The 20,578-nt window shown below is 36.1% G+C and overlaps 1 protein-coding gene across 10 annotated transcripts in view; it reads right to left on the bottom strand.

Moving 5' to 3' along the window:
• Positions 1–20,578, bottom strand: part of BRAF (B-Raf proto-oncogene, serine/threonine kinase) — a 167,897-nt gene that overhangs the window by 23,179 nt on the left and 124,140 nt on the right. For 6 of the 10 annotated variants that reach the window (XM_072652559.1, XM_072652561.1, XM_072652557.1 and 3 more), the window contains 3 exons: positions 15,245–15,376; positions 8,559–8,693; positions 4,878–5,031 (listed from right to left, as the gene is read on the bottom strand). In XM_072652559.1, the coding sequence (XP_072508660.1) occupies positions 4,878–5,031; positions 8,559–8,693; positions 15,245–15,376 (421 nt within the window). Of the gene's footprint in view, positions 1–4,877; positions 5,032–8,558; positions 8,694–8,791; positions 8,862–10,072; positions 10,235–15,244; positions 15,377–20,578 lie in introns of those variants that run through there. The other 4 variants (XR_011976817.1, XM_072652565.1, XM_072652563.1 and 1 more) reach the window with 4 other exon arrangements.

Genomic DNA, 20,578 nt, shown 5'->3' with positions numbered 1-20,578 from the left:
CCTGGCCAACTTGCCAAGTCGTTAGTGACTGCTACCCTTACAGCAGAAATATCACAGTGTGAGCCACAGTGAGCCAGTGTGAAGACAACCATTTCACTGTCAAAGATGGTGCTGTCATATCCCATTTCCAAAATTTTTAATTGAAAATCATTTAGGACTGTAGTATAGTATTACTATTATTGTGAACATTTTACATATTCTTCCAAATATGTAATTCTAAAAGATTTGCTACAGCATCAAATGTAACTTTATTCTATTCACTGTCAAACATTTTTTCAAGCATAACATTTTGACAGCTATATTTATTCCACTAAGTGACTGATATGCGTAAAATGATTATTCCTAAGTTAATCCTCATGTTATTACCTTGTTTAGAAAAGTACATGGGCACCATTACACTTCTATTACAATTAATATTTCTTACAATTTGAATTTTGCTGAAAAACAGCCCAAACAAAAAACACAACCTAAACAAAAACAATTTCTAATTTTTTTTTAATTTTAAAGTTATGTCATATGACCACTAGGTAAGAGAACTTGTAGTTCTGTTTTTGTGCAATACTTATATGAAATCAAATAAATACAAAAAAGTCACAAATTTGTATGCATCTTAAATGTTATTAAATTTTTTTTAAAAAAGTAGTTCAGAGCTTCTAATTTTATAGAATCAGATTTTATAACCACCCCCTGCCCTCCACCCCCCCCCCCCCCCAAAACCCCCAATAAACTACAGCTACAAAGTAAACCATTAGCCAGGGGAGGGGGAGGCTAGAACCACACTCCTTTCCTTTATGTTACAGGCTCCATGAAAAATGATATGGGTGACATGAAATGGAACAGCTATTAAAATCAATTTAATTAAGTAACTACTTATTGTTTATTTAAAACATCCTTCCTTCCTTCTCACCTGCATAACTGGAATGCTTACCATACTGCTTTTTAACACAATGATGCCCATTTCAAGTAGGAAAAGAACCACAAACATCTGGGCTAAGCTCACTTAGATTAATTTGAAAAATCCATACGTTCCTAGTGAATTCTAGATAATCTCTTTATGGCTTATTCAGCCTCTAGTATTTTTGAAAAATTAAAAAATCAGGGACTTAAATGAATCTTTTATTTTGAACTGATTTTATATTACCAATAACAGGAAGAGACGAGAGAAGATTCAACTCCTTCCTCCTCCTAACACCTCTGAGAATGACTCTCTCTTTCTCAATTTTATTTAGGGGCAGGGAAAAGGGCACTTATAAAATCAGATTCTTTGTTTTTGTTTGTTTGTTTGGTGGGGAGGGGAAGGTTCCTGTTGTCTAAGATACATACAAAGACCTTATAAGTTTGTTTGGAAGAGTAAGATTTTTTAAATATCCTTAAGTTTTTATTCATCCATGTCTGCTTACTGTGTACTAACAACTATTCTCCATTACAATTCAACTCAAATATGAATCAACATTTCAGGGAGGAACCTGAGAGGCAGTTATAAATTATATTGTATAGTTGTGTTTGAGTTAACCAAGAAAATGTATTAAGAAATATCTTACTGTTCATAAATAATAAAACCTATCTTTGGACCCATTTGTTCTAAATGTAATGATTTCATTTTATGCATTACATTTTAAATTATGAGGAAGAAAGACCCTGAATCAACTGGCAGTAATCCTAAAAGTGATTTCAGAGGTGCTTAGGGGAATTTTAGCCATTAGGTTTTATTTAAGAGGGTCTCTAAGAAAGGTCCATGCCAAAATGATGAAATCTTTCAAAATGAGAAGTACTATTGAAATGTTGAATAAGTGGAATGTGATATTTTACCAGTTAGTCCCATAATTCTAATACGTAACTGATAAAATAATTCAATAAGGCCATACATATGGAAGTTCAAAATATATGCTTTTCAAAGACTTCATATATATTTTGTTTTTAGGAATGTCATTTAAATCCCACTGCATTAAGCAGGCACTGTTTTAAATGAGTTCCTTTAAACACTATTAGTTTTTTAATGGCATTTTTATTTTGGCATTATTCTCTGAAAAGTTACAATATTTCCTCAATTACATTTTTAAAAATCCTATTAGCTAAAAATCACTAAAAAACTAATTACACAATGTTAATTGGAAAAAACTTTTAAAAATGGGAATTTCAGAAAAGAAATTATTTTCCTGAGTGGGAAGTGAAATAAATTCTCTATAAAGGAAGGATTCAAGGTATCTAAGATATTGGGGAAAAGAGCAGACAGAGTAGAATGAAAAGAATGTCAATGATGAAGTGGACACATCCTTAGTAACAGAGATGATATATATATGGTAACTCTCAATGTATGATGCACTAAGATCAACTATATCAATATACATACATATTAAAAATATATGTAATAAAAGCTTCTGTTGTGGAGAAAGTAACATATCAGTCTCCAAGTCTGAAGAATGCCCCTGTCTCGACCAGGAAATTGGTTCTACAGAATGACTTTCCTTTTGTCATCTTCACTCTCCCTCCTCCAAAGCATCTCAACATGCTGTCACATTTGCAATGTTAATACAAGCCAACATGACTTTCATTAATTAAATTTTCAGCCTACCTAAATGAGAAGGGAAGAGATAAGTGTGAAGTGCCTCTGGGACCTTCAAAGGCCCACTAGAAAGTTCTTCTCGATGCCCTACCAAGCTTTAGAGGAGAAGTCAGAAGCCCCTTAGCTTGGAACACCAAGAGGAGCTAAGCTGCGTTCACTAGTACAAAGGACTAGACCAAGGGAGAAGAAAGGAAAAAGGAAAAGAAAAGGGAATGCTTATGAAAAAAGCGAAAGAAAAGGGGTAAGAAGTTGTACAGAAAGAGCACCATCAAGAATAGGGACACACCTCAATGACAACTGTGTCACCAAATGCTCTCCCCCTGCTTTTCAATGTTCCACAGACTGAGGCCACTTTGTAAAAAACATTATTTAAACATTTACTATCATAATAGTCTATACAGACCAATGAAACCCTTCATAGAAAATATTAGGAAAAATTTGGAATAGTTTTAATTTCACTGGATAGTTTAGAAATCTTTTGGGATTTTATTGCTTGATACAAAGTGTACGTGACAGTCTTTCTGTTCATTTATTTTTTAGTCCTCTTTCCTAAATTGGTTATCACAGACAAATTTCTAAATGCAACATTTTTCCTACAATACTCATCTTGATCTAAAACAGTAGGTAACCAAAGGGCAAACACTAATTTTCAATGAGGAAGTCATACATACAAATGGAATCTAACATTCATATAAAGGCAACTAGTATGATTTAGAAAGTGCTTTAACGTTTTCTTGTGCAACTGAAAAACTAAAAGAAATGGCATTATTTTGAAGTCTTTCAGCTCTTACAAAGGATGGGGAATGGCACTTATGTTGAGACCGTAATTCTTAATTTTCAGCTATTGGTTGGATTTCAAAATCATCAGATCTAAATTTAAAGAGTGACAACATAGTTAAAATAACAGACTGGCTCTGGTTCTTGTGCTAGCACTGAAGTAGTTATGGTAATTTATTTGATAAGATTATATCAGGACAGTCTTTTCCACCTTTAATTCCCTCTGAATTACAGAAAAAGATGTGCTGATTGCCAAATTAAAGACATTTTCCATGTTAGAAAAGGAATATCATCACCAAACTTTATTAGCAGGTTGAAAATACTCCCCAGCCTGGAATATCATAAATAGAAAAGCCCTCATGGTAAGAAGCTTCTTTTGGGATAAAGAACTTAATTTTAAAACTTCTGCAAAGGATATGAGAAGATAGATGAACAAGGAAAGAAATTACACTGAACATAATGACAAGGTCATTCTTGAAATATGTGTCACTAGGCATTAAGTATAATTTGAAAAAATAAAGTTATCTCCAATTTCTTTAAAAAAAATTCTAATGGAAAAATTCTAAAAGTCCTGACATAATCTGTGAGGGATTCTTTTGAGATGAATTTGCAACTGAGTTGAACTTCATATAAGCAAAAACATCCTCTCTATACAAAGAAATTTAATAATATAAACAAATATATTTCATCTAAAAAAGGGAAAAGGACTCCGGTGTGTCCTCTTCCTGGCCCATATCACCCTTCCCCACATGTCTATTAACATATCTTCCATGGAAAACCAAAATTAAAACATTTTACTTATAAAATAAAAAATTTCATTTCCCAATATATCTGTCAATATCCCCCTGTACAAACATTACAGGAACGCCTTTGGTCAATGACTTGCTTACCATCCCTATTATCTGCAGAAAGCAGTTAAGTCTACTGCTTAGGAAGTAAAGGCAATCCAGAGCTTTCCATGTTATTAATAAAGAGAAACTTTTATAGAAATTTGATATGGAGTATAAAAATAAGATTATTCAATTCCAGTGTCTTCCCAATTTGCGCAAACTCGGTTTGGTTCAATTACAAGATAACTATGGGAATGTCTTTCAATTTCAATCAAGCAGATGTACTATTAATTTTAGTCCATAACGGACATTATGTTACAGCTAATAAAAGCTGTATGGGAAATATTCACTATACGAAAACAACATTCAGATTGAGCAAATTTGTAAACTAAAACAAACTCAGGACAAGAAAAAGTCTTCAGAAAACTGGATACACGTTATTAGGTTATTTCATCACAATCTCTGTTAAGTTTCTATGTGTGTTAAAAATGTTTTTCATGTTGACAAATCCGATGCTAGCAATGATTCTACACCAGGAAACTGATTCTCATTCTTTCAAAAAATGAATCTGTTCTTTGGCACATCTTTAAAAAAATTCCATTGAGTTAAACAAACTCAAAACTATGTAAGTTCATCTGACTTTTGTGTGTCCTGCCTTGTACACCTCCCTTTCCCACTCATTTTTTTTCAGTGAACAGGAAACGCACCATATCCCCCTGCCTGGATGGGCGTTTTTGGAGAAGCACAAGCATACAGACTAAAATCCTCTGTTTGGAAGCCAGCCCGATTCAATGAGGGTTCAGATGCACTGCGGTGAATTTTTGGCAATGAGCGGGCCAGAAGTTCAATGGAGGCAAGAATCTGAAACAACAAGCAATTAAGGACTAAAAATTTTCCATAATGGAAGTCTCTAAAAGCACTGTAAAAGCAACATAACATTTAACAGAAAATAGAGAATTCTTCTAGGAAAAAATGAGTCAATTTAAGTAGCAATTTCTAAAATTTGTTGCAATATTTTCCCCTTTAATCTCTTCCTTAAGTTCTTTAAAATAATTTGAGAAAGTACCATTTTTCTTTATCTTCTCCCCTCCCTACCTCCCACCTGCAAATATTTAAAACTGAATGGAGAACTGGTCAACAGGGCCACTTTCAGCTGACCCATAAAGGTTGCCAAAGGGGATTAGCAGAACTCAGAAATGTTAACATTGCACAGACTCATAAGGAAATCACACTATAAAAAACTGAGTTATAAGTAATAATAACTGACATTTATATAGCACTTTAAATACAGGATTTCATTCAATCTTATGATTTAGACACTATGGAGCCAGTATTGTACCCAGTGTCCCCAGGTCAATTTTGCTGATCAGTGAATCTCAGAGAGTTTAAGTAATCTGTCCAGTCACACAGCTAATAAGTGTCTATAGTTAGAAATGAGCCTAGGTCTTTGTCAGTCCAATCCAGTGCCTTCTTCATACCCGACACTTTTCAGATACCAGACACCTTCAGCAACCTCAACCATGTACAACAGAGGAGAAGCCCTGAAATTAGTAAAATCTCTCAATAGCTAAAAAGAGGTGTTCTAAAGTCTATGTTACAAAGTCCATATAGTTTAGTCACTTATAATCAATTGGCTTTGGTTTTACACACATTTTAAGAATCTTAACAATTGGGTCTCCTAGGCCACAGCAGATGAAAAGGAAGTGATTTAGAAGGGGAAGGTGGGGGAGGGAGACAGCTGCTAGAGAAGGCACAATGACAGCAGTGAGACACAGACAACAAACTGTGACAGAAGATACAGAAACAAGCCAGTAACATAAGACCACTTAATGTGGGGGTGAAGAGCCCTATATAACACAAAAGCCTCAACCAGCTTGTTATATTATTATAGTGCAATACAGTAGCTATATGTATACATGTATACAATGAAAGGAAGGGAATCAAGCATTTATATTGTGCCTACTATGTGCCAGGCACTGCGAAATGTTTTACCAATATCTCATTGGAGCCTGGCAACAACTCTTTGAGGTAGATATTATTATCATTCCCGTTTTAAAAATGAAGAAACTGAGGTAGACACAGGGTAAGTGACTTGCTCAAGGTCCCACCACTAATAAATGTCTGAGGACAAATCTGAACCCAGGTGTTCCTGACTACAGCTTCCTGACTTAGCTAAAGCTAATGATGACAATGAGTTAAATTACGTTTAGTAAAATCTATTTAAGATGAGGAAATATGTAATGTACTTTTTTGAACTGCACATTTAATCACTAAATCTTTCATTTCAAAGAATGACAAGAGAATGACAGTATGTGAACTCATGAGCTTGTTTAGTTTCTGTAAGTGCACATTCCATCGAACAGCGCAGTGACAAAATACCCTATTTGTGTTACCTTCTGAACTTTTATTTTCTTATTGCACTGCTGCTCTTTATAAATTTTATAAAGATTTCCACAAGAAGGTTTTTAAAGAGGTTTTGGAATATGAAGAAATAAGTTTCACTTACATAAAAAATGTCTTTATGTAGTTATTTCAGATCCCGTAACATATCATTAGAATACACTAATCTCTGCCACATATTAAGCTGCATTAAAAAATGGGCCCAGGAGTCTATGACTCCTTTGTTTTTGTATTTGTATTTCCAGGGCTCAAATGAATACCTCACACACAGTAAGCTTTAATAAATGCTTAATTATTGAATGTAAATCAACAAACAAATGATATGCCTTAGTACATGAAGAAGCATATAGCACAGGATACCAGCCAAATTATTTTTAGCAGTGATCTTTCACTGTGGCTATTATAAACTTAATAAATATATACACATGCATACATATATATGTGCATATACATATATCACATCTATCCATCATATACACATACATCACACAAATACATACATGAACTCTAGCATCATCTACTTTCTGGATATCTTGAATTAGATGTCCCATAGCCATTTCAAACTAAACATGTCTGAAACAAAATACTTTATTTCCCTTTCCCTCCCTGAAACCTAGCTCTCTTCTGATCTACTCTATTACTGTTGAGGGTATCACCTTCTTCCCAGTCATCTAGGGCTCTGAAATGGTGTCATCTCATGTCTCACTTGAACTCAACCCGCATGTCCAATCTGCTGCCAAGCTTTGTTGTTTCTACCTTTACAACCTGTCTTGCATGTTTCATCTTCTCTCTGCTCACAGAACTAACCCCCAATGTAATCCCTCATTAACTCACACATGGACTTGTTTACACAGAGGTGTTTGCATGCTGTCTCCCTCATTAATCTGAGCTCCTTGAAAGAAAGGGCTGTTTTTTGCTCTCTTTTGTATTTCCAGTGCTTGCTGAGTATAGAAAAATTTTTCTGGTTTTTGTCTCTCCTCGCTACAGTCCCTCTTCCATTTAGCTACTAAAGTGACCTTTCTCACATGCAGGTCTGATCATCCTCCCCTGTCTCACCCCACCCAACTCCTGTGGACTCCCTATCACCTCAAGGATGAAATATAAAATCGCGGATTTGTCTTTTAATCTCTTTTATATCCTTCCAGTTTCCTTAAAGTTTATTTCCTTTCACAGACTTCTGGCTGTTACCCCATCTTCACTCTCCAGTATTTTGTGTTTTTGTTGACAATCTTACTGCATTTCCATTGGCTGCCCTCATGTATGGAATGCTTCACCTCCTCTCTCCCTCCTCAATTCCTTGGCTTGCTCAAAGCCAATCTTCTGCAGAAGACTTTTCTTAGTAACTCCAACCACCAATGTCTTCCCTTTGAGATTACCTTTTGTTTCTATTGTATATGTACAGTAATCACGTACATAGTTATATGCATGCTGTCTCCTTCATTAAGATGCCGGGACTGTGTTTTTGGCTTTTTTTGTATCCCCAGAATTTAGCACAGTGCCTGGCAAATATAAGTGCTAAATAAACGTTGGTTGACCAACTAATTGACCACAAAAAGCAAGGGAAAGCAATTTAGAATTTTTAAAAAATGAGGCTCCTTTTGGCCAGCTGCTTCCTTTTTCTCTCTCCACAGGTAGAAATGCCATTTAAGAAAATGAACGCTGCATTATAGAAAAGTTATTACTTTTATATGTATATGTGTGTATATATGTGTACGTATATGTATACGTGGGTATATACATATATCAACCTTTCTATATATATATATAGATATATATATTTCATATATATATATGTATTGTAATTTGTGAAAGATAAAACTGAACCTTCCAGATAATTTTCTATGAGAACCCCAAATATCTGAGGATATCACTCTTTACCTTGAGAAAAATCTTAACGTTTGACATTACTAAAAGCTGAGAAGGAACGCAGAAATATTATATACATCACAATGCTAGCCTAGAGTCCTTCAACACAAAGCCATTCTTACCTGGGGAAAAAGTGGCCTCTCATCTCTCTTCTTCTTTAGGCACTCTGCCATTAACCTCTTCATGGCTTTTGGACAATTACTCCGCACCTTACTGAGATCTGGAGACAGATATCCTCTCCCCACCATAAATATTATCTGAGGTAGGAGGGGAAATTCACAAAATCATATAGCTTGTAAATAAGAAGTTTAAACAAATATGAATATTGATAGGAGAAGAAAGTCCAGTTACCCACCAGTCAGTTTATTTCTCCCAAGATGAGTGGTAGCTATTCTAGTAGGTGATGCTGTCTCAAGATCTTGAAGCTTTTAAAAAAGAGTTTTTAATCCAATAATTACCTGAGTGCCCAAGGCATTGTATGTGGGGGCTCTATGTGATTGTCCTTACCCTCAAAGGTCTATAATGTAGCTTCCCCACGAGTTATCATCATATTTCACTTGAGGTAGATATGGGAGGAGCCTTTCTTCTGGTTCCTATGATGACTGCTCAAACTCCAGATCCCATTAGAAGATCAAGATGTAAGAACAATCTAGGTACTCTCTTCTAATGGGCCAAAGGAAGAGAATTCGTGGCCACTGCTAGGATGGATCATCTTTAGATAAACATTAGTCAGTAATTGTTTCTCTTTAAAGACAGAAGATAAAGTCCTTAGCAGCTACTACAATGATTAAGAGACTAATGAAAGGTCTTACAAGGTCAAGATAAAAACAGCCACTGGAGAACTATGAGAACAGATTGAGATTCTCAGGGAGAGGCAAGGACCAATCAATATTGATTTATGTAAGTACTGGAGATAACACTACATATTCAAACAGGGGAACAACCCTAAGTGTTGTTACCACAGGTTTAATTATCCCTGAATTTTAGAGAATAGGTTTAAAAAGACCAGCTTTTTCACAGAAGAGGGATACAATCTATTGACTAAATAGGACAGTTCCTTTGGATAATGGATGGATAGTCCAATAGATTACTGATCAAAGACAAAAATCTATGAGTAAAAACTGATGTCTGCTTTTCCCACAACCTCCCCATGTGTATATGTGTATGTATGTATGTATGTATACAGGTATGGACCACCTTACCTCTACAGCATGGGAATTAAGCTTTCAGTATAGAGGAAAGAATGATATTCAGGGTGACAAAAAGGATTATTATGCTGTACTTGATCTAAAAGTTCCTCTGAAGAGGAACCTAAGGCAGGGATTGAGCAAAGCTTTGTTTTCCAAAATTCTAACATTAAATATAAGACTGACAGAACTTCTAATCTGAGAAATTTTTTACATAAGGAGAAATTAACCACAATCAATCAGAGGGCTCCTTTTCCAATAAAGAATGACAGAATGACAATGATACACACCTCAATAGACTGAACCTTGAATTCAGACTGGAGTTTGGAAGTATATAGAGCACTAGATACAAGCACGGAATTCAATAACATTATCAAAGGAGAAGAAGGAAATACTTGAATGCCTTGAAGTCTGGTTAGGTCCTAGGTAATCCTCTATTGCAGCAGGCTTCTTAAAAACAAAGTTCAATTCAGGGGGAAAGTGGCTTGCCCTTTGGATCCCTTGCCTTTGTTGGTGCCATCTTCTATCTTTTCATCCAGGCATGGATTTGTGGCTCATGACATTGACAACTTCTGCTACTTTTCTTAGATGCAGTTACCTCTTGAGAGCCTCTATCAAGAGGGAAAAGAAGTGGGATCTTCCTTATTAGTTGTCTTCTATCCATGCAATAGGACAGGTACCCCCTTTATTTGCCAGGTTCACTCTGATAGTCTTTAATATGGGTTTGAGTGTTACCAGATTATAAAGGGGAAGGGAAGAAAGGAAATAAGCCTTTATATACAGTACCAATCATGTGCCTGCCAGGCACGGTGTGAAGAGTCTTTTCACAAATATTATTTCATTTGATCCTCACAACAACTCTGGGAGATAGGTGCTATTATTATCTATTTTATACAGTTGAGGAAACTGAGACAAATAGAAGTTAAGTGACTTGTCCAAGGTCACACAGCCAGTTAGTTGCTGAGGCCATACGTGAGCTCAGTTCCTCCTGGCTCCCTAGCACTTTCCCCACTACTTCACTAGCTGCCCAGATTAAAAACGTTGAGGTCAAGTCTTACCCTGGTAGAATGGTGTTTCCTAACCTAGGAGAGAGTCATCCACAGATAGCTCTATATTTATGAACCTATGGAAAGAATGCTCAACTTGAGAGTCCAAAGACCTGGTTTCAAATTCTATCTCCACCATAAATCAACTGTGTGACTATGGACATAACCTATGTGGACTCTGAACATGCCACAGGATGTGTTTGTTCATTTTTCCAAAACTCCACTTCTTCAAGTATAAACTAGAAACGGTAATTCATGTACTAACTAATCTCACAGGGTTGTAAAGACTAAATGAGATAATGTATGTGAAATGCTTTATAATTATAAAAATATATAAATGTCTGAGACTATTAGGAAATACCTTTTTTTGGATGGTTAAGTGGTAATAGGGAAGAGCAAGGGAAAAAAGGAAGGCCTTTCATTTTACTTTATTATTTTTGGATGTTTCATGGACCTTACATTTGGTGAATTCCACTTTTTAGGGAATTTTTCTTTTTGGTAAGGTTTTGCATCTTTTTCTAAGCAGCTAATTCTTAATCTTTCTTCTCTAACTCTTGCTTCTTTTCCCATTTTTTTCTCTACCACTCTCATTTGATTTTTTAAAAAATCAGCTTAAAAAAAAATCTGTTTTCAATTTTTCCAGGAATTCTTGTTGGATTTGTCTCCAAGCTGTATTTTTCATTGAGGCTTTGCATGTTGACGTTTTTGGGTCATTCTCCTCTTCTGTGTTTATTTCTTGAGCTTCTCTGTCACCATAGTAGCTCTTTATGTCTGTACTCTTTTTCTGTTCACTCATTCTTCCAAGCCTACTTCTTGACTTTGGACATGTTAGTGCCGGGCTCTACCCACTTCTGGGGGAAGTGTTCGGCCTGAGCTTCTGTCCTTTTATATCCTTCTGCTGCTTTCACAATCCAATCCAGGGATTGAAACTTTAAAGTTTTTAAAGCTCCAAAAACTTGTGAACCAGGGAGAGGTCTGTTCACTGCCTTCCTTGCCTTAGTTCTACAAGTTCTTTAATCAGGGTTGGGTTTTTTGGCTTGTGTGTAGTTGACCAATAATCTGCTGCAAGATTCTGAAAGTTCAGTGACTGCACTGGTTCTTCCTTGGTGCAGGATGCCTGCTCTGGATGTTCCACTGTAGGCTTATGCTCTGGACTCAAAGCTAGAACCAAGCCACTGATGCCCTGGGAACAGGACCACACAGCTACATTTCCAGAACTTACCTTGCCCAATACACAAATGGGGCTCATGGTTATGACTGTTCCTTTCTGCTCTGGATCTGTGTGACTCAGAATTGGGTAGTGGGTGACAGAGTTGCCAGACAGCATCTGGTATCTAGTGCCAGTTCAGGGATCCCCTGGGATCTTTTCTGCCCTAGTGCTGTCTTGGTCCTCCTCTACTTCCTGAGAGCTGGAATCCTTTGCACTTGTCCTCAGGGTCTACAGACCTCTCTCTCTCATCTTTGTAAGCTGGAAAAATGATTCACTGACCTCCTCTTGGCTTTTCTGATCCAAATTTGGTGTGGTGCATTTTCTAGATTGTTGTGGAGAAGAGACAGTGAGGAGATAGGCTCAACTGCTTCCCCTTCCTCCACCATCTTGACTCAGTCACAGAAAAAGAAGGAAACAAGTACTTATTAACCACCTACTATGTTCCAGGCACTTCACTAAGTCTTTACAAATATTATCTCATTTGATCCTCACAACAACCCTGTGTGGTAGATACTATTATGATTTCCATTTTGCAGCTGAGGAAATCGAGGCAGGAAGAGGAAAAATGACTTGTCCAGAGTCACAAAGCTGGTAAGTATTTGAGGCTAGATTTGAACTCTGATTCACTGAGCTACTAAGCTGCCTCTGAAAGAAGAAGTTCACTGAAAAGAGCTCTCATAATGTCTCACTATGATATCAACTGGATGTGGTAATTTAAAGTCCATGTATGCAATGAATTGCACATAGTAGGCATTTGAATAAAGACATTTGAGAAAGGGGAAAAGCAGAAGTTTTGCTGGGGATATATGGAGAAGGGAGCTGTAGAACTGTCAAACAAATTCCTTAAAACAAAACTGTAGGGATAGTATACTTAGTAAGTATCATTTACCGGCAATCCTAAGCAATTCCTTTTACCTCCAAGTAACTGTATGATTAAAAAGACACTTTACCACCAAAAGTGAAAACCAGAGAATAATTAATTCTTGCTACATGGGACCTGCAGATTTCCTTGCAAGAAATCACTTTCCAGCTGGATGGGACACTTTACCAATTGTGACATCTTCTCTTGCAATAGGAATTTTAAAATCAATTAAGAAGATGGGAGGATAGAAAAAGAGATAAAACAATGATGGTGGGTATATAATCAACGTATTTGGATTGTAAATAAAAGGTACTGTCACTTCTCAGTCTAAGAGATTGTAGTACTACTTAAGACAAAGGGGGAAGAGAGCATGTGGACACAAAGAAAGAGAGAAAATACCCTGGAGTAGGCTTGGAAGGGATAAGGTCCAGGGAGACAAGGTACTTGATTTTTAGGAAAGATGGTTCCCTTTTTATAATTAATATTGAGAAACTACAACTCTAATGTGGGAAAGGAATACAGAAGAATGAATCTTGCCTTCGCCTGGGGAGACCAATTTATGACTTTGCCAGAAGGAAGGAGACCAGCCCTAAAAGCAAGGAAAGAATGACCAGTCATGGCTTAGAACAGGGAAGTAAAGGTTCACTGTAGCTTCCTTCTTATAGAATTTCGGGTGGGCAGTAAGAGATGTCTTCTCTCATTTCTATCAATTAACCTGAGCTCCAACTGAAAAATGACCTTGGGGTTAAAGCCTTAACACCTTTCACATCAAGTCATATATGTTCATGGGGATAAGAATATTTCTTGAACTCCAAGATAGTGTGAGGTCACTACTTATAGCAAGATTACTCGGGGATAACTTTTTTTCCATACTGTAGACTTCTCCTTATGTGATAACTGGATTTGTTTTTAAAAGGACTTGAGCCCATGAGTCTATGTTAATTTGTATTATGAACATAAATCAATAAACATCACACTGGAAGCCCTAGCAATTTCTCTAGACATGCGATAGGGAGATAAAAAGAGAATGTGGCACAGGGTCCTGTGTTACCAAGTTAAATAGGAAGATAAAAAAAAATGAAGTAACATAAGGATGCACACCATGAATTTGTTATGAGCCTGTCTTTTTTTTTAAAACTCAAACTAACAAAATAACAACATGCTTGCAATGGCCCAAATCTATATTAAATATGTAATAAATGACAACTCCTTTGTTTTTTCATTCTTATTTTGTTATACCTCACCTATCAATCAACTCCATTTGGTTTAAAACATTAAGTACCCATGTCATCTGACTTAAACGCCAAACCAAGATAGGAGTCTGAGAACTCTGAATACAGAAGAACAGGCCAAAAGCCTCAAATTCATATTGAATTAAACGGCCCGAAGAACACCCATGAGAACTTAATGTGAAGCACACCAAAAACACAGAAGTGATATTTGTCACATTGAGCACAGGTGTTGTACTTCTTAGAGAGTCTCAGCTACTAACAGATACCACAAATTAAAACACTGAGAAATAGAAACATGAAGAGTTTTTAAAAAGAACAGCCAACAGCACATATTGCTTCAATAGCTTCCACTAAAATGCCTTGACATTTATATAATAATCAAAATGGAAAATTTAATGAACAAAACTAAGATACTGAGATGGAACACAGAAAAACTGAAGAAGTCAAAACACATGCCTTTCTACTCTAGGTATAAGATGAAGGTGAGGGATTATTCTTTTGTGGCAGGCTAAGGTATTTAATGACTTTTCTTCATAACTACATAACAGACAAGGGGTAGTTGCTGAAATCTTGAGTTATGATACTGTAATGAATGTGAGGCAGTTTTTATTAATGTTAACTTATTTTCTCTGGATCATCCTATAAGTTTAATTCAATTTAAGGTTACTGAGAAACAGATCTGTAACAAACTTGTTTTTTGGGATGTGAGAAGTTAAGATAAGGTGATAGTAAACAAAAGAGGGAGGAGCAAAAGAGAAATTTGTGGTATAGGGAAATCTGACATTAGTAGCATTCTAATTGGAGAAGAATGACATGTTTTTTCCTACTTTATCAACTTCTAAAAATGTAAAAAAGTGCCCATGAGGAAGCAGCAAATTACTGAAGAAAATTTTACGTAAAGGAATTACTATAGCAATCAATATATTCATTCATTATATAAAATCTGCAACAGAGGAAAAGGCATTAAGGCCTAGAATGTAGAGTAAACACAGCAGATTTTATTTTTTAACATCTTAATGGACAGATTTCAAGAATGTCAGGGCAGTAATGGGTGATTTTGAATATCAATTCAAATTTATCAGTTATTTGTTAGTTTATCAAATATTTCAATTTTGCTCAATGAAGATGATGAGCAATGATACTAATGTCTAAACTCCACATAATCTCCAAAAATAGGTGGAAAAAGTGCTAGATCATTTCATGGACTTAAATATTCTATGTGCAGAACCTATGAACAGTAAAACAAACTCCGAATTACACTGACAATTTACCTGGTCCCTGTTGTTGATATTTGAGTAAGGTAACTGTCCCGTCATCAACTCATACAGAACAATCCCAAATGCATATACATCTGATTGAAAGCTATATGGGTTTTTATCTTGCATTCTAATGACCTCTGGTGCCTGTTAGAACATAAAAAGAAAAAAATAGTTTATCCTTCACTTCATCGTCTTCTTATAGGCCTCCTAGCAAGTTTGAAGCCTGTAAAAAGAAACAGTATTTGACTCCCATTATATAAACATCCATACTGCAAAACAAACCAGATTCTTATAATAATCTCTTATTTAGTAGCTTCAGCAATGAGAAAAATGAACTGGAAAAGGAAGAGAACTAAGGAATACTGGGAAGCGTTGCACAAAATTTGATTCAGTTTGTTGGCTCATTTTTGCAATATGGCAAATGCTTAATTAAGCAGGTCTGATTACATTTGGGAAATTACATAACTCTTTCCACAATCTTAAACTGCTCCCTGAAACCAAAGCTTTTCTTTTAAAAGTCACTCTTGTCCTGGGAACAGAGTCCTGCTGTGAATCAAGATTCTAGGTGATCTAGAGAGCAATGCAGAGACATAGAGCAGCTCGAATGAATGGCAGCTTATGACTTGGGTACCACAATCCTCCAAGTGGAGAGCCAGGAGAGACTGCAGAAACCACTTAGTTTCACATGTACTTTACCAAAGCTGCCATCTACAAAATCCTCTACAAGCAGCAGAATTCAGCATTTCCTTGAAGACCTAAGAAGAACTAATTATTTCTAAGGTAGCTGATTCCACTTGGGCAAAGTTTCAATGATTAGGAAAGTGTTTCTTATATTAAACCTAATTCTGACTCTTCTCTCCATTGTTCCTAATTCTGTCCTCTGGGACCAACTAGAACAAGTGTAATCCCTCTTCCATATAACATTCCTTTAAATTAGGGGTTCCTAATCTTTTGTATGTGACATGGACCCCTATGGCAATCTGGTAAAGCCTATGGACCTTCCCAGAACAATATTTTAAATGCATAAAATATATGAGATTATAAAGGAAGTAAAATATATTGAAATAGCTATAAAATATTTTAAAAGTTCACCCCAGGTCAAGGATCCCTACTTTAAACCCTTGAAGATGGCTGTCATGTTTACTGAGCAGTCTCTTCTCCAGGTGATACACTACTAGTTTCTTAAGCTCACTGGCATCTTCCCTAAAATGCAACGTCCAGAACTCAGCGCAGTGTCTTGAATGTGGTCTAAACATGGGACCTCCCTCTTCTTGGAAACTATGCCTATCTTAAGGTAGCCTAAGAGCTCATTTCACTTCTTTATGTCCTGCTGACTCATTGAGCTTGTAAATCAGCCATGAAAACTGAGATCTTTTCAACAGAGACTATACTTGAGCCAAGCCTCCATCAACTTGTGTGTGTAAATTTGACCCCTGGAAGTCCACTGCAGAATTTTAAATTTGTCCCTATCAAATCGAATCTTTTTAAATTTGGCTAATTATTTAAGCCTGCTAAGATCTTTCTGGATCTGGAGCCTCTCTGGCAATATATTTATTAGCACTACAAGCTTCATGTAATGTGTGAATTGGATAAGCATATCTGTGGCTTTATCAAAGTCAATGATAAAAATGCTGACATGGTAAGGAGCCAGACCCCTGGGGCCCTCTGCTAAAGCTCTCCTCATCAGTGACCCAGTAGTCAGAGCTCTTGGGGTCCAGTTTTTCAAGGACTTACAAACATTTACACCCACCTATATTATTGCTTAGTCTTTATGTCCCCATATCTTCCATAAAGATGTAAGAATCTTTAAACATTCTGATGAAATCTAAGTAGGTTATGTGTCTGCAGTATTCCCCTGATTTACTAGTCTATTTACCTATCAAAAAATGAAATGAGGGTTGATGTGGCATGACCTGTTCTTGAGGAAGTCATACTGACTATGTGTCATCACTTCTTCCATTTCCAAGTGCATTCCTTTAATGCTTTAGAATTGTGTCTGAAACCTAGTTAAGCTTCCTCGTCTTATGACTTGCAGACTCCATCCTCTTCCCTTTTATGAAAATCACGATATTTGCCTTTTCATCAACCTGGTGCCACCTATTCCCTAAAACCTTTCAAAGATCACTGACAATTGCCTCTGTGATCATATCTGCCAGTTAAAATTTATTTTTGTAGGATGTAGTTCACCTAGGACTGGTGACTCCAACTCAGTGAAAGCCCTCGGGGATTCTCTTACCATCTCTTTTTTATCTTTATTTTCACCTCTCTATTTGCATTCTATACTTCCTAGTTCAAAGAGTTCCTTCTTGGATAAGGAAACAAGCACAACTGGATTTGAATAGTTTAGGTCAGTCACCCGAACTGCAGTCATTTTCCTTTTTTCATTCTTCTCCGGCCCTGGAGAGCTACTAAAAACTTTTTTGTTTACATTTGTGTTCATCACTAGCTTTAGCTCTTTATAAATTACATCTCTCACAAAGGAATACAAGCTCCTCAAAGTGGGGGTGGGGCTTGCTTCATTTTTGCCTTTTCATTCCTAGCATGTGGCACAGTACCTGGCACACAGGAAGGACTTAATAAATGGTTGCAATTGACTGCTTAGATCTCAATCAACAGTGCTCAAGGCAACTGCATGAACATCTTTCTTACTACTTATGGTCTACAATGAACTTAAAGTAAAGACTTGATCAAATGCTGCATCCTTTCCTTCATGCTTTGTTTAGCCTTAATTACAAAGATCTAAGTGATGATGCCAAATTTTAATGGCTCATTTTGAAGATGTGCAAGTGACCATAAGAAGCAGTATAAACCCCAAAGCAGCCAGAGCAGGTATTTGCAGAAAGGCAAGTGACAAAGTAGGGCAGACTGACTTGGGAGAGGTTGTGACAGGAGAGTACTAGAAGCTTTCCTTTGGATTTTTCCAAATGGAAACGTTTAAAGACAATATTCATCTTGTGACAAAGAATATGAAGGACTAGGAGGAAGAGAAGAAAATGTTACACCTGCTAGTTTTTGCATATCCATTCATCCATTTATTATATATTATGTATATTTATAAAACGATATGTATGTATGTATATATATATATATATATGAAATTTTCCAGAAGGCCAGAAAGTATTATAGAGTGTAGAATGACAGCTCTTAAATTGTAATGCATAGTTTTAAAAATATATGATGTGGACCTGTCTTCAAGGCACCTTTGCAATTTTGGAGTTCGGATAGCATCTAAGGGGCAGAGAAAAACTAGGTGTCAATCACTAATAGTTAAGAGAGCTTCTTGGTTTGGGAAGTAACTTTCCACCTTTTATATTCTCAGGGACCTAAGTGTCATTCCAACATTCACTGGCCTTGTGAGTTATTGAGAAATGAAGAAATGGTCCTAAGGTGATGATGAAAGTAAAAAAGAGATGAGTAATTGCATATGCGATTAGCTTATAAGCCTGTAGCTGGGGAGACCTTGTGACTTTTTAAGTAAAAAATAAAAGAGAAAAATCTCTTTTTTGCTGTATTTCTTTTTATTAATTGATCCAGATCCAAATATAGGATAACATGTAAGCTCTGATTCAATAACAACAGCAGAATATTCAACAGGTAGTTGTGAGATGAACTCATATTTTTTTTTTAACAATTAAAAATAACTGAGTTCCAAATTCTCTCCCTCCCTCACACCCTTTCCCTATCCACTGAAAAGAAAAGCAAAAAGATATCAATTATACATGTGAAATCATGCAAAACATTTTCATATTAGCTATACTGCAAAAAAAGCAAGAAAAATTAAGAAAGTGAGAAAATTATACTTCAATTTGTACTCAAGAGTTCACCATTTCTCTGGAGGTGGACAGTATTTTTTCACCATGAGTCCTTTAAAACTGTCTTGAATCATGGTATTGATTAGAGTAGCTAAGTCTTTCATACAGTTGATCTGTTGTTACTGTGCACAACGATCTTCTCACTTCACTTGCATCCTCCGTAAACAACATATTGTTGGATTCTAATTTTTAATCCATTACGCTATCTGCCTCTGTTTTATGGGTGAGCTCATGCCATTCACTGTCACAGTTATGATTACTAATTATGTATTTCCCTCCATCCCATTTTCTTCTGTTTAATCTTCTCTCTCTCTTTTTCCTGTTCCTCCTCAAAAGTCAGTTTTGCTTTTGATCACTGCTTCCTTTAATCTCCCTTTCCTTTTCTGTTATCCCCTTCCCCATCTCTTTCCCTATTAGGTAAGATAGATTTCTATAAACAACTGAGTGAGTACATATCTATTCTTCCCTCTTTGAGCCAATTCTGATGAGAGTAAGGTTAAAGTATTGCCCACCAACACCCTTATTTTCCCCTCCACTGTAAAAAACTCTTCCTTGTGTGCCTTCTTAATGTGCAGAAAATTTCCCCACTCTCTCTCCCTTCCCTGTTTTCCCAGTGCCTTTCTATTTCTTACCCCTTCTTCTTCTTTTTGGAGATCATCCCAACATAACTGATTCACACCCATTTCCTCTTGTAGACTTCTTCCAATTGCCTTAGTAATGATAAAGTTCTTAGGAGTTAGAAGTATCACCTTCCCAATCTTACTGAATCCCTTGAGTTTTCTTTTATATTCCTTCTAATGCTTCTCTTGAGCCTTGTGTTTGAAGGTCAGTTTTCTATTTAGCTTTGATCTTTCCACCAGAATGCTTGAAAGTCCTCTATATTATTAAATATTCATTTTTTCCCTGAAGAATTATACTCAGTTTTGTTGGGTAGGTGATTTTTGGTTGCAGTCCTAGCTCCTTTGCCCTTTGGAATACCAAACCTTCTGCTCCTTTAATATGGAAGCTACTAAATTTTGTGTGATACTGACTATAGCTCCATGATATTTGAATTTCTTTCTGGCTGCTTACAATTTTCTCCTTGACCTGGGAAGCTCTGGAATTTGGCTAATTCCTCGGAGTTTTCCTTTTGGGATTTCTTTCAGGAGGTGAATTGGTGGATTCTTTAAATTTCTATTTTATTCTCAAGATCTAAGATACTAGGGCAGTTTTCCTTTAGAATTTTTTGAAATATGATGTCTAGAGTCTTTAATCATAGCTTTTAGGTAATCCAATAATTCTTAGACTGTTTTGCTTTGATCTATTTTCCAGATCAGTTGTTTTCTGACGAGATATTTTACATTTCTTCTATTTTGAAATTCTTTTGACTTTGTTTCTTGATGCCTCATGACATTAGCTTCCACTTGCCCAATTTTAATTTTTAAAAAATTCTTTTCTTCAGTGAGATTTTATACCTCATCTTCCATTCAGTTAATTCTGCTTTTTAAGAAATTCTTTTCTTTAGTGAATTTTTGTGACTCTTTTACCATTAGGC

This window comes from Notamacropus eugenii, chromosome 3, assembly GCF_028372415.1.
Source record: "Notamacropus eugenii isolate mMacEug1 chromosome 3, mMacEug1.pri_v2, whole genome shotgun sequence".
NCBI classification, from domain to species: domain Eukaryota; kingdom Metazoa; phylum Chordata; class Mammalia; order Diprotodontia; family Macropodidae; genus Notamacropus; species Notamacropus eugenii.
This window is presented reverse-complemented; position numbering and strand designations above follow the sequence as displayed.